Genomic DNA, 13,463 nt, shown 5'->3' on the forward strand with positions numbered 1-13,463 from the left:
GGTGATGAGGTTATTTGTCAGTATACTAACTGTGCGACGGCGGGTGTGACGCAGAGCGCCCAGCCCAGCAGGCTGGCGGTGGTCTGCACCAGCGCGAACAACGGCGTCGTCGACACGTGGATTTCATCGGGCCGTTCGCACCAACGGAAAGCCTAGCGTACCAGTGCGATATGTTGGCACGTCGGATTCAAGGATAATCTAGTTTCCGACGTGCCAACTGCACTTTAAACCAAATTTAATACTTCACTTGAAGAATTTTCTCTTCCTTCTACCGAAATATTAGATATTACATTGTCACCATTTCTAGATATAAAATGCAATTTTCTCGATGACTATAAAAGAATACATATAATCTTGGATCATCTAACTTGAGTCTACAGAATTAAAAAAAATTACAATACAATAAGCAACACACGACTTAATCTTAACATTACATAATAGACTTAATTTTAGTCCTCTTTCCTTTCCACTCTTTTCTTACTAAGGGAGTCATAATAATTTTTGGAGATGTAGTGATGAATGGAGATGGGGATGGGAATTCGCTATTTTGGGGAATTTCAGTGTCCGTTTACACGCGAGTCACAATCTACACAGATATTAAAAAGAGGAAAGATTTGTATGTCTTAGTATGTCTAAAGTATTTTTGTATGACTTGAAATAACATAAAAACTACTGAGCCGATTTAAAAAATTCATTCACAAACAAAAGCTGTGTTATCAGTAACATAGGCCATATTTTTTATTTTATTTTTAATTACACTTAGTGGATATCGCAAGCAAGAGATAATACAAACTAAACTTACCATCTGCACCGTCCATTGTGGGTCTACTCCGCACAGCTTAAGGCTGTAGTAAGTGACCACACTGATGGCTATGGTCAGCAATGCACATACAACATGCCATACACGCGCTCGACCTGTCTCCACACCTCCAGGACCATACTCCCAGATGTAAGGATCCGATACATATATACATAGAGCCGGAGCTAGAAATGACCCTAAAAAATATAATAAAAACAATAATAATATGAAGGCTATGTTAATTTAACGTAACAATCGAATTAAAAGAATTGTAAAGTAACCTTTCTTAATATTATAAATGCGTAAGTTTGGATGGATGTTTCTTAGAGTTTGTAGCCTAAACTGCTGAAAAGACCTCAATGAAAGGTATAGATGTAGAGGATAGTCCGGAAGAACACATAGGTTACTTACTTTAGTTTGTTTTTTAATTTCATAAGGACAGAGTTGAGGTTGAAAGTTAATTTATCATAATATAATGTCAAGTTTTTAAACCAAAACCATAATAGACAAATCAATGCTTCTTTCAGCTATAAATACTGTTTAATGAGGTTACATAAAATTTTAGAAAACCCCTTACAGCTTTACAAAAGAATGTGGTATAAAGATAAACTTAGAAATTAACTAAGTATAAGCAAATATTACTACAAATTTTGCTTATACTCAGTTTATTCCTAAGTTTAATTTTATATCGCGTTTATTTGTTAGTGTACATTTATCATTCTATACAGACTCTCTTAGTGAGTAAGTTAACAATCTAAGTATAGCACTTATTGATGAATGTGGTTGTTACCTATCATTACCCCGAGGAAGCACTGGTGAGGGAAATGCGTGGCGACGTACATGCGCGCAAACATCACTGATAATATCGCGAACCCAGACGTAGGGTAAGCTACCAACTTCCACCACCAGATATAGCAATTTCTGAACAAAAAAAAAACAAACAATTATATCAACAATATTCAATAAAACATTATGACGAAATGGTCTAAAAATAAATCTTATATTTTAATTAATAAATCACAGCACAATTTACATTATAGTTTGGTTTAGGTGCTGACTAATTTCAGACCCGTTGATGTCCTTATTCGGGGTGAGTGAAATGATACAAAGCCTGGCATGACACAAAAAGGATAAAAATGGATTGTCTCTTATTGTTTCTTTTTAAAGAGAACCAACAAAAAAGGGTCAATACTTAAAAACCACAACTAAATCGCATCAACAACAAGTCAAAACCTATCTTGCAATCTGATGAAGGATGGTTATGATTAGATTGATTTAGAAAACAAATATAACAATTTATTTGATACCTATCACTCATAACATGGGATATCCACATGATCCCCAGCAGTAGTACAATGGCCGCAGTAGCCGAGTGGCCGGAAGGGCATCCTGGACCCGTCTCACAGGTCTGGCCAAACTGGTGCAGGTGTGGACGTCGGGTGCCATTGTAGAATGATGTTTCCTGAACCCACCAGTAGGGACGGTCTTCTAGTAACCACCTGTAATAACACAATAGCTGCTAGTCATTACATACCCACTATATTATACTACTAGCTATCGCCTGCGGCTCCATATGGGTGATATTAAAACAGTGTACCTATGTGTTCTTCCAAACTATCCTCTACATCTATGCCAAGTTTCATTGAGAGCCATTCAGTAGTTAAGGCTACAAACTCTAAAAAACATCCATCTATCCATCTAAACTTTCGCATTTATGAGAATAGTAAGAAGAAAATTTATTTTACTAACCGTGCATGTAAATCAATCTGGTCGGAATCATAACATTAGTAAGGAATAAGATAAAAAAAAATTGAATACTATGAATTATTTTATACAAACCATTTCATAATAGCATTGAGCCAACCTCCGAAAGCCAAACAAAGTAATAGCTGAGCAGCAAAAGCAGAGTCAACAATGGAGACCAGAGGGAACAGCACTTCCACCACATTGTGCGGGTTGGAAAGATGATTCACAAACTCGAAGAAGTCTTCCGACTCAGAGAACCTATGGAGAGCAAGATCATAAAAAAAAGAACTTCATAGTTTCTTGTGCACCAAAAATGGTTATTTTCGGTACAATTTTGAAACCACATAATGAGATATTAATTGCAAATTTATAGAAAATACATTGGAATTTACATTTTCGCAAAGAAATAATACTTTTGTGTTAATATTGTAAAAAATTTAAGTACCAATGCTGAACGAATTCAATATAGGAAACGCCAAGCGCGTATATCTGCTCCATTATTGACTCTTATCAACACTAGTCCATTTAATTTAGAAAATTAGAATCATGCTCAGTTTATTTTAATCATACTATATTTATAAATTAAATTTTGTGATAACTGATAACCTAAGCAAGAACAAACTATTGTGCATTGTAATGTCACATTCACGTCAGTGTCAGATGTGATGATAAGATGTCAAAAATTGTTATCTTGAAGTTTAAAATTGTATTTTTTTAACAAAAACAATTATTAACTAACAATAAAATAAATTAGCATACATTTCTCTGGAAAATAAAATATGTGGCATATGTTGAACTGATAAGTAATTGTTTTCTGTTTCTGTATTTTTATATATTTTTGGAAAAGTGACATCTAGCGTCGAAAAGAAAAAATGAAATCAATTCTTTTAAAAGCTAAAGTTTATGCTTTTGCTCACAAGATGGCAAGAGTAAAATCCATCGAGTATTTTGTTTCTCTAGTTTTAAAACATAAAATGCTTTACAAACACATGTATGACTAAAAGAAGAATAAAAACAAATAAAAATCTAATAGAAACACTAACCGATACAAAACATGTTCATTGAAATTTTAATAATTAATTCTTTAGACTTAATATAATTTATTAGTAAAATATAACATCCGTCTTCAATTATTAAATTCGTTAACCAATATGCACAGTAATAATTTTCCTAGGTATTTAGTTCATTAACCTTCGGTAGATGGCGCTCATCCTTGAGAGACCCTTGAGCCGGGATTATTGTTTTAATAATTGAATATAATTCTATGGTACGAAATACAAAGGTCCATTCAAGTTTGCTTTAAACTATCATGTTTGATATATTCAGTTTCATTTCATACAACATTTTTTGGGATATGTAGAGAAAAAGCAAAACCTTGGGCTGATTCCATGCTTGAAAGCTTTGAGCTATAAATGCAAAATTAGTAAAAGTTATCTAAAGATGCATGTGACCCTGAGAAAAAAATTAAAAAAAACCAAACGCGCTTTGTATTGCAATTTAGTAAAACTGTATTTTATTCTATCTTTTTAAACAACGCTACCTGTTTCGCCGACTGTACCCTAACTGGAAACTCCTGCTGGAATTCAACTAATTTAATCTGTGAGCGAGCTGGAGATATTTCTGTAAACGGTAGAAATATGATAAAACAAGTCTTACGATAAATTTTTCTTAAAAAATTCTTAACTCTTAAAAAATCGGCGAATGAAGAAATATTTTTAACCTTTACATTATTTATTTTTCTAGGAATAAAGAGTACTTTTTAGTTATCAAAGATATTAAAATGGGGTATTAATCTTAAGCTAGCGTGTTTAAAAACACCTGCGTAATTCGAAGTTAACTCTTTTATATATCTAAAGATTATAAAAAATCGTAAACTTGATGGATTCAATATTGAAAATGTGCAAGATTTTTTTGGATAAAATCTTACGACTTACTTTAATATATTTAATCTCTGGTATAGCAATGCCGACACTCGTAAACGCTGTATGATCACGTAGAATTATTGCATTAAAATATAATCTGGCCCCAACACCGAGTCGGGGGGGAATTGGGGGTAAATCGTTGAAGGTAATATCATACCTCTCTACCATACACACGGGGTATTCATATATTGTATCTCACTCGCACAGAGGAGGCCATTATGACTGGAGATTTTTAATAAATATTAAATGTTGGACTACAGCAAGTTATAAGGCTATTTACTTGTTTGAAAGAGGAAAATTTAAGAGATAAATGAAAATAAGGACCGGTGAAATTAATAAACGAAAAATAACTTATCAAAAATAAAATTTTGTGTAAAAATAGTTTAAAGTAAACCCAAAATTGGCAGGTCTTTATAATACGTAATAATAACACAAAGAATTAAATTATACGAGGAGGGCAACAATAGCTATATCATTTTAGAAAACAAATTACTTCGATTTCTTACATACCTACTACTGGCTTGTATAAAACTAGATATCAATTTTTATAATAAAATCTGACAATGGTAACATCGTCCCGTAGCTACAGAGGAAACCGCACACATGCTACTACATGACCATAATGTCACATCAAACATTTTTAAATACACCACTTAAAGCACTAAAGCTCACTCCGTAAACGCTCCTAATATGTCACAGTTAAAAGTATCGGCCAATAAACCGGCAATTAGGGCCGAGATGTTTTTTTCAAACATAAATAGAATGGGGGACGCATAATGTGATATCCTTGTTTGTTTCTAAAAAAGGATGCGAGCCAACGCGAGCACTCAATTAAATGGATGACTGTTTATGATATTGCTTAATAGTTTAAACTTTCTTTTTTTAAAATTGACGCTTGGCAATTACGATTTTCTTTGTATTACGAATTTTATTATGTCAACGACAGTCCTATGTCGAATTTTAATTAAATTAATATTAAAATTAACAGTTAAATTTTAAAATATCAACACAAAACGGAATTCAATTGTTTTTATGTAGTAGAGTTGTATTCTGAATTATTTTTTTAATCTGCCAGCAACACACACTTATGTTATTAATAACAACTTATTATCTTAACCCTCGGAATGACAAGTAAACAAAAATAGATTTATCTAATAAACGAGATAATCCAGTCATCCTTTATTTTCGCCATGATTGATAAAACACATGGAAAATTGTCGAAAGGTTCCGTAGTCTTAAATTGTTCCATTGAATTGGTTCCTTAGTCAGCTTTTCTCCGGCCAAAAAAAAAGTTTGTTTTCAACCAGTTATAATAAAAAGATAACAAAAAACATACATTCGATTCGATAACTTAACCTTTTCAAAGTCGTTTAAAAATAGTAAGCAAAGGTATATTATCCTTTTAGAATGTTGCAGAATAATATCAAAGATGGTTTTAGATTAATTTAAAAACATAACCTCCAAACTCCAAATAACCTAAGCAAACCAAGTTCTGCTGATAATTAGTTTTTGATACGAAACTGTCTCAACACAAAGCAAATGGTAGATATATTCTGCAAAATTTTACATTCTCCTACAGATCTCCATTTTGAATTACAATAGGGCTAAAATACAGGGTGCCGAAACTTCCCGAGTCGCAGGTGCCACGCGCGGCGCCCCCTCGCGGCAATTTGACAGACTATTAATCCGGATTTAGCAGGTTTTAACTGGATTAGGGGCAGATTTATCCAGTTCTAAGTGGTTTAACTGTACGCTGTTTTGACGACAGTAGCCGTCGTCAGTTGTTACAATGATTTTAGAATTGAAATTATTCTTATATTTAACGGGGGCTGAATAAAGTTAAATTCTAGGGTTAAGTGGCGTTAACTTTCATTAAAACTCATACAGAACTGACTTGTAGAATAAATTCTGTGACAGAGCTTCGGTTCTATGTTTACTAACTTAAGAAATTATTATATGAATCTGCGATTTATGAAAGCCACATCTAATGTTCCGCTCGCATAAAGTGGATAACGCATTTTTAGATCCAAAGTCATCCGTATCTTAAACAGTAATATTCGACAAGTTTTATCGACCAAATTTAGTTCTGCTAAAACATTGCCTCGCGTCAATATTGCCAACCAATTCTGCTTTAGTCTTTCAGGAAGATGTAATCTACCTCGGTATGTTTTTAACACATAATTTATTGCACATTTTACATCGTATTAACCTGACCACAATTTTTTAGAAAAAGTTACAACTTTCTTAACCGAAATGTAGTGTGCGATGCAAAAAAGGTGACAAGAAAATTGTAAACAAAAAGGCTGCCTTTTCGATCGCCGCCATTTCAAGGACACTAAACAATAGGAACAGAAAATATTTTGTCATTTAGAACATTTAGTATGGACCGTGACTGAGTTGTCTATGGCCGACAGGACCGCCTTTCGGTCGGAGAAATTGTTTTATAACTTTATTCAATGCCACCACTTTACGGTAGTGCATTATTGTTATATTACAACCATAACGTAATTCCGATACTACCGCAATTTCGGACACATTAAAAATGGTCGTTGCTTTTATTTTAAAATTCACCATCCATTGTCTACGGCGGTCACTTTGACTGTCATAATTCAATGAATTTAAAATTTTCACAAGAACTAACAAAATAAATAAGGACATTTTATTATCGATCCATAAAACCTTGAGTGAAAAAAAATATTTAAACATAGAAATTATTACGGAAACCACAATATTTATTGTGGCATAATATTTTCGCCACATTTAGTGGTACTTTACAATTAAGCTCAGAAAATGTCAATCTGAGATATTAACTCTTATAGAAATTGCTGTTTCTCTCGTTATTGGATTCCTGAAAACTAGACTTTTCAACTTTTTTCGACAAGATATTGTCAACTGAAATTTTTATTAAAATACTACACATATTGTGTAACTATTTTATTATGAAATCATGTTGAAATATAAGATTTACGTGCTCCTACAGAACCCTCAAACTTATTCAGTGTTTATATAAAATTCAACACTGGCGACCGGGCCGTCACCTCACGCGATCGCCATTTGTCGCAATAAAAAAAGAAAAAAAAGGATTGTGTTCTGATTCCAATTTTGAATTCAATCTACGCGGGTCGGGGACCATGATTTTATTTTCATGACTGCTGTGGGACAGGCAGGTCGTCACGAAGGGTTGCGACTGACGAAGTTTTTAATAATAAATGAGATGAAATCTTGTTATTATTTTTAGTTGGCGACAAAACCCAAGGATAATGGGTGCGCTACCCTTTCTCTATATCTGCAATGTTTGATTAAAAATTAGACGATATTCGTTTAAAAAAAAAAACAATACGAAATGTACCTTTTTACTTATAAATACGATTAAAAAAACTGTTTGACAAGACCAATGTTTGGCTTGTTTTAAAATTTGGAACTGACCGGTCTATATTAATAGTTGTAAGTTTATTCTAATAAAAAAAATAGAGCAAACGTTACTATCGGTACAATAATACCGGGATACTATTACTTTTTCATCCGGGTCCGGTCGTAAATACCGTTACCGGGCCGGGCGACCGGAATCACGGATATTCCGGGGCAATCATCCCGCCATCTGCACTATTTTTTCCTGTGAAAATGTTGTAGCACCCGCCTGGGATTTCGCCTACCGTATTATACGTTTTATTTCCAAAGGGTTGGAGTTCCTTCGTTTCGTGCAAAATGCTATATGATTTGATCAGAAAATACTCTACTAGAATACCAACTTGTATAGTAACTTCTACTTTGATTAGAATTACTAACTTTACTAGTAAATAAGCTGATTTAAGTTTTAAATTAAAAAGATGGATGGATTGCGTAAACTATGACATGATCAAAAAGGGAGTGATGACTGAGATGACGTATGATAGAATTATGTGGAGGATAAAAAGGAGAACGATGATAAAGCTGATTTAACTTTATATTTTTAAAAGGTGCGACGCATATAAACGACGTAACTGGAAATGTGTAATACTGTAATATTTTCGAAATGTTGACTTCTTTAGGTAAAAAAAAGTTCAACTGTTTCACTAAAAGTTAGAAAAAGTATATGATACTGGTAGGACAAAGAAAATGCCATCAACTTGTATAAGTTTCTTTCTGTCTACTTGTGAGCCTGATGTTATTACTCAATATTTAAGATCAAGGGAATAAGTAAGAATATGTCTAGTATTTTATAATTTAAAATCATTTTAAAGACTTGGTCCCAGAAATATTTATAATGCTTATCGTTTTTCTTTAATATCCAATCATTTAGTAACTGTTAATTACAATAAATCTATTTTATTATTATTACTACACATAATTTACTATTGAAATAAAAGAATTACAAGAAATTTCTCAATTTTGGGTTGTCTCAAATCTCTTTTATAACTTTCAACATAATGAGTTATAAACAAAGTAAGGTTCGAGGAAGAAAAAAAAATATGGGCGGGAAACATTTTGACGTTTCGTGAAATGTGACTTTTATGGTTGCGTTCGGGACTCGGACTCTAATTGTTCAAAAACGTTTTATATTTTGTCAATAATGGATGGCTCCCCGCAGTGATGTGTTGTTAATATTGCTACCAGTAGCAAATAATTAGTTTCGGTTGCTATTTCAAAGTGTAAATAATCTTGTATAGAGATGTTTATGGTATAGGTGACGATGACTAAACTATTTAGTTATGCTGATGCGTAGAATAGATTGAAATACACAATCAATTGGGTGACAATTCGTATTTTTTTCTACGACTATGCAAGAAGTTGGTAGCATAAAAGAATTATGGGTAAAGTTACGGTGGACTGAAACAATTTGGTAATGAAATGGTCGTGTAAGATTGGCCGGCGTCAACGTCGCAACGATTGTTGACGAGTTTTGCAATGACAACAAAAGTTTAATTTTATCTGGATGTTAGTAAAACCAACGCCTACTTCCAATGTTTTCTTTCACCTCATACTAGTATTATAAAGTAGAAATATTTGTATGTTTGTATGTAACGAAACTTAAAAATAATCGTTGAGTTACATTGGCATTATTATTACTAGATTTTTTATTACGCTATATTTTATAGTTATAACTTTACTGAATTTAAAACATTGAGAAAACGCAACACAAAATAAGAAACTCAGCACAAAAAATGGGATAAACAAATCGTAATATTGCAAGAAATGTATTATTTTAGACAATAAATTAAGGCAGCCATATTGCAATGTGAATACGTACCGAGTTTTCCGCTGAATTAACGTCGTTTGGAATCGTTTTCGCCGCCCGCCCGCCGCCTGGCGACGTAGCGTGGATAAACTGCCATCATTGTCCGCGGGAAATATTCTGCGTTGAGCTACCAAGCTTACAATTGTTTAATAAGAATATCTATTAATGTACAAATGTATAATTTAGATAAACACTTATGCATAAACTTTTACCATAAAGGTTAAAAAACCTTGTGTGCCAACCGCACGTGAGAAGGGTAGGGTTTGGGATATGATGATGTCATAAAGTTTTAGTCTATGGTCTATTTGAATTGTCTACCAAAGAATAAAAGGTCGATATTTTTTTAAATTTATTTATTAATTTTTAAATTAAAAATAGTGTCTGGTTTTGAACAATAATTATAAATCGTTTACAAAATAAAAGTAACTAACAAAAAAGCGTTTGTCATTGCTTTGTTAAGAAAATTTGCAACAAAATGTCTTCTTGAATATCAGTTTCTGTAGCCGTAAAAAGCTTTTAGTCTTGGATATTCTGATATAACACAATTTCTACCCCTTAAGTATTAATAATCTGGTATAAAAGAGAATATTTACAAAATACGTTACACTGTAACGACATTGTCCGCACAGCAACGCGCTGAATAAAAGCGGCGAAATTACAATATGAAAGGCTGTATCAGGAAAAGCTTAAGCGCCGACTATCGTTGTTCTTTTCCCACTCCTGATTTTCCCTATTTCCTTCTCAACTGCACTCGCTGGGAAAATGCGAGCGAAATACGTCTGTTCATTGTTGGATAGACGAGTCGCCCTCCGCTACCATGATGGCTGATTATACAATACAATAAGGTCGAAAACTCCGTAAACGCTTTTCCCAGTATCTCCTGCGTGAAAACGGCCAGGGACTTAGCGACCGGAATGTAGGAACGAAACGACCTTTTATCTCCATTCCACCATTGGTCGTTTCGAAAAAAGAACGCGTTCTCCGATTGGCTGAAACATATTGCATGCTTCGTGTTCTTCGTTAATCTCAGAATCAAAAAGTCATATATGCTTTATTTGCACAGAATAAAAATGTCTATTTGCAGACGTTAGAGCGCGAACTTCGTTTATTCTTTTTCTGTCGTAGTAACGTTTTAATTCAATGCTACTCTCAGTACAGTTTGATGGGCAATTATGCCAGTATTTCTTTTCCGCAATAAGTAGAAACCATTGGAGATGACATAAATGTAATAAGATCGCAGTTTCGAAATTACGTCGTGACGTAGAGGAAATTATACGTATAATGAAGATGTGATATTAAATAATTGAACTACAATTATATTAAGTTTATTCTTACACGTGAATAAACGTAGCAAATTTTATCACAGACAATAACAATTCCAAAAGCATTAGGTAATAAGTAGCTAATTTGCTGTCAATGCCTAAATGTTTTATTACAAACTCTATTTGCCCTGAATTATCACACATGGTATTGTGATCAATTAACAAACAATAGATTATAATAATTATCCAAAAGCGGTGAATAATAATACCGCATTATTTATGAAGGGCAATTCTTACCTATATTTTATTAACTAATTAAGTGATATAATATTAAGGACCTGTCCCACCACTGTCTGATAGAGGCTCAGATAGCTTAAAAATAAAAATCTAATGTTTGGAAATATTTTACACGTTGGTTTGTTAGAAGACAATTTACAATTTGGTGGGACAGGCCCTAAACTAAAATAAGTAACTGATAATTTACATTTTAAATATTATAATAAAATACCGCATCTACGTTTACTGTTTTTGAATTTTCGTTAAGAAATAGCTTTGGCGAGGGAGCGGTAATTTTTCAAGTCTGTTATCCATCGCAGTTAAATAACAGCCGCCAGCTCCGAGATGGGTATTCATGAAGCTTATTTTTCATTAAGCGTTCTTCTTTTATAATTATTCTCGCATTATTATACTTTTATACAAAAATACTTGCATCATTTTTCAAATTTACGACCACAGCACCGTCACCAATTTACTCAATCAGCGCTATAAAGAAGTTGACATTAAACTAGTAAATAAAGAACGGAATACTCTACCACTAATAAAAAAAATAAACAATGACAATCATACGTATAGCTAAAAAAACACAATCTATTTTATCCTACTGCGATATGCAGTATGGTCACTCAAGTGCAATTTCTCCCGTTTATACCCTTATCATTTATTACTACGTTATCTCGCTCCGGTCTATTACAAGCGAATTTCTCATAGCGTATTATTATAGAAGATATTCCGGACGCCGCGCCGCTGCAGCGCTGCATTGCATAATTCTTTTTGCTGATACTTCAAAGTTTAATATTAAACGATAGTTTCTTCAATGTATTTGCAAAGTTGGCAATTTTTAATGTATTTCAAAAAAGGCTAGTGAATCTTATTTGATACGAGCTGTCGCTCGCAAACTTCGGGCGCAAATTTAGACCACACATTACGCTATTTTGACAGCGCGGTATTAAAAAAGTAGCCTATAATATGCTATATCAGCTACCCTTTAGTGAAAGTCCCGTCGAAATCGGCCCAGCCGTTTCGGAGATTAACCGGAACAAATGCAGCTTGCGGACAGACAGACGGATAGACAAAAAAAATCAAAATGCAATTTTTGTTATCAGCATCACAAATACATCTTCTTCCCGATATCTGGAAGTTTTCTTTTGATATTACAGACACTCCAATTATATTATATGTATAGATAGATTAAAATTTAGAAAACGTTGTGATCAGCTTTTTTTTTTCAAGAGATTCTTATATTTGCTCTCTTGTATCTAGAAATCTCGTCAAAATAAAATGTCGTTTCGATTGATCGATGGCATTGATTAGTTAATTAATTTTAATGAAAATTACACACTGATATTCATAAGTTTAAATTTAATACAAAGAGAAGAATATATGTAAGAATAATAAACAAAAATTCCATCAATAAATTACATTAGCTGTCCGGGGTATAATCTCGCAGACAATTTTATTTACTGTCGCCCTACTCACAGAAAGGCACTTTTTCTCTTGTTATACGCTTATCATTTATTACTCCGTTATCTGACGGGGGATATATGGCGTATATTTGTTATTACAATATTATCATGCGAATATTCAGCTGTAATATCGTGCTCGACTCAACTAAAGTGTCGTCCGAAAACTAATAAAAAATACGTTTGACAGATCGCAATCAAGATGGCGAAGTCATCTTAGATGTGTCTTTATATGATATAATATTATCTTAAATAATATAAAACACTGTTTATTAAACAGGACTTTATATTTTGATATTGCATAGTAACTGATATAATAATATTTTTTCATCATCGTGTTAATTATTGGACGCCCTCTGCCCCACTTTGGGGACATAGAAATAAAAGAGAAAGAGAGATAGTGTGCTAATTGTTTTAGAATAATTACGAATCAGTAGTTTTCTTAAAAAGATGTCTGTGTTAATTACATTTAATACAGTATTTCGCGTACTATTTCACTCAGTCTTTTGATGATTAATTAAACAGTTTTTCAGTGTACATTTTTCAGGCTAAATCAATCACTAATCACTGGTTAAATACTTAATGACTATGCTTGCGGTAATAAAAGTCGAAACATTTTTCCTTCAAAGCTGTAGCTGTTCTATACTTTAAAAATCGTTTAATCATTGAACTTAAAACTCGTATGAACCGATTTCACTCGATTCTCGGAATCGACGTAATCATAAAGCCCGTGTTAATTGATACGTCGATACGCGATGATGTGTCATGCGCGCTTTCAAC

The 13,463-nt window shown here is 33.1% G+C and overlaps 1 protein-coding gene across 1 annotated transcript in view; it reads right to left on the reverse strand.

The window, feature by feature from the left end:
• LOC106101940 (glucose-6-phosphatase) overlaps positions 1-3,182 on the reverse strand; it is a 4,208-nt gene extending 1,026 nt beyond the window's left edge. Inside the window, exons 1-6 of the mRNA XM_013281327.1 lie at positions 2,991-3,182; positions 2,639-2,803; positions 2,107-2,298; positions 1,590-1,720; positions 803-996; positions 31-152 (exon numbers count right to left, since the gene is read on the reverse strand). Coding sequence (XP_013136781.1) covers positions 31-152; positions 803-996; positions 1,590-1,720; positions 2,107-2,298; positions 2,639-2,803; positions 2,991-3,043 — 857 coding nt within the window. The 5' untranslated portion in view covers positions 3,044-3,182. The remainder of the gene's footprint in view (positions 1-30; positions 153-802; positions 997-1,589; positions 1,721-2,106; positions 2,299-2,638; positions 2,804-2,990) is intronic.
• Between the last annotated feature and the right edge of the window lie 10,281 nt (positions 3,183-13,463).

This window comes from Papilio polytes, unplaced genomic scaffold (genome assembly GCF_000836215.1).
Source record: "Papilio polytes unplaced genomic scaffold, Ppol_1.0 DF823935.1, whole genome shotgun sequence".
Classification (NCBI taxonomy): domain Eukaryota; kingdom Metazoa; phylum Arthropoda; class Insecta; order Lepidoptera; family Papilionidae; genus Papilio; species Papilio polytes.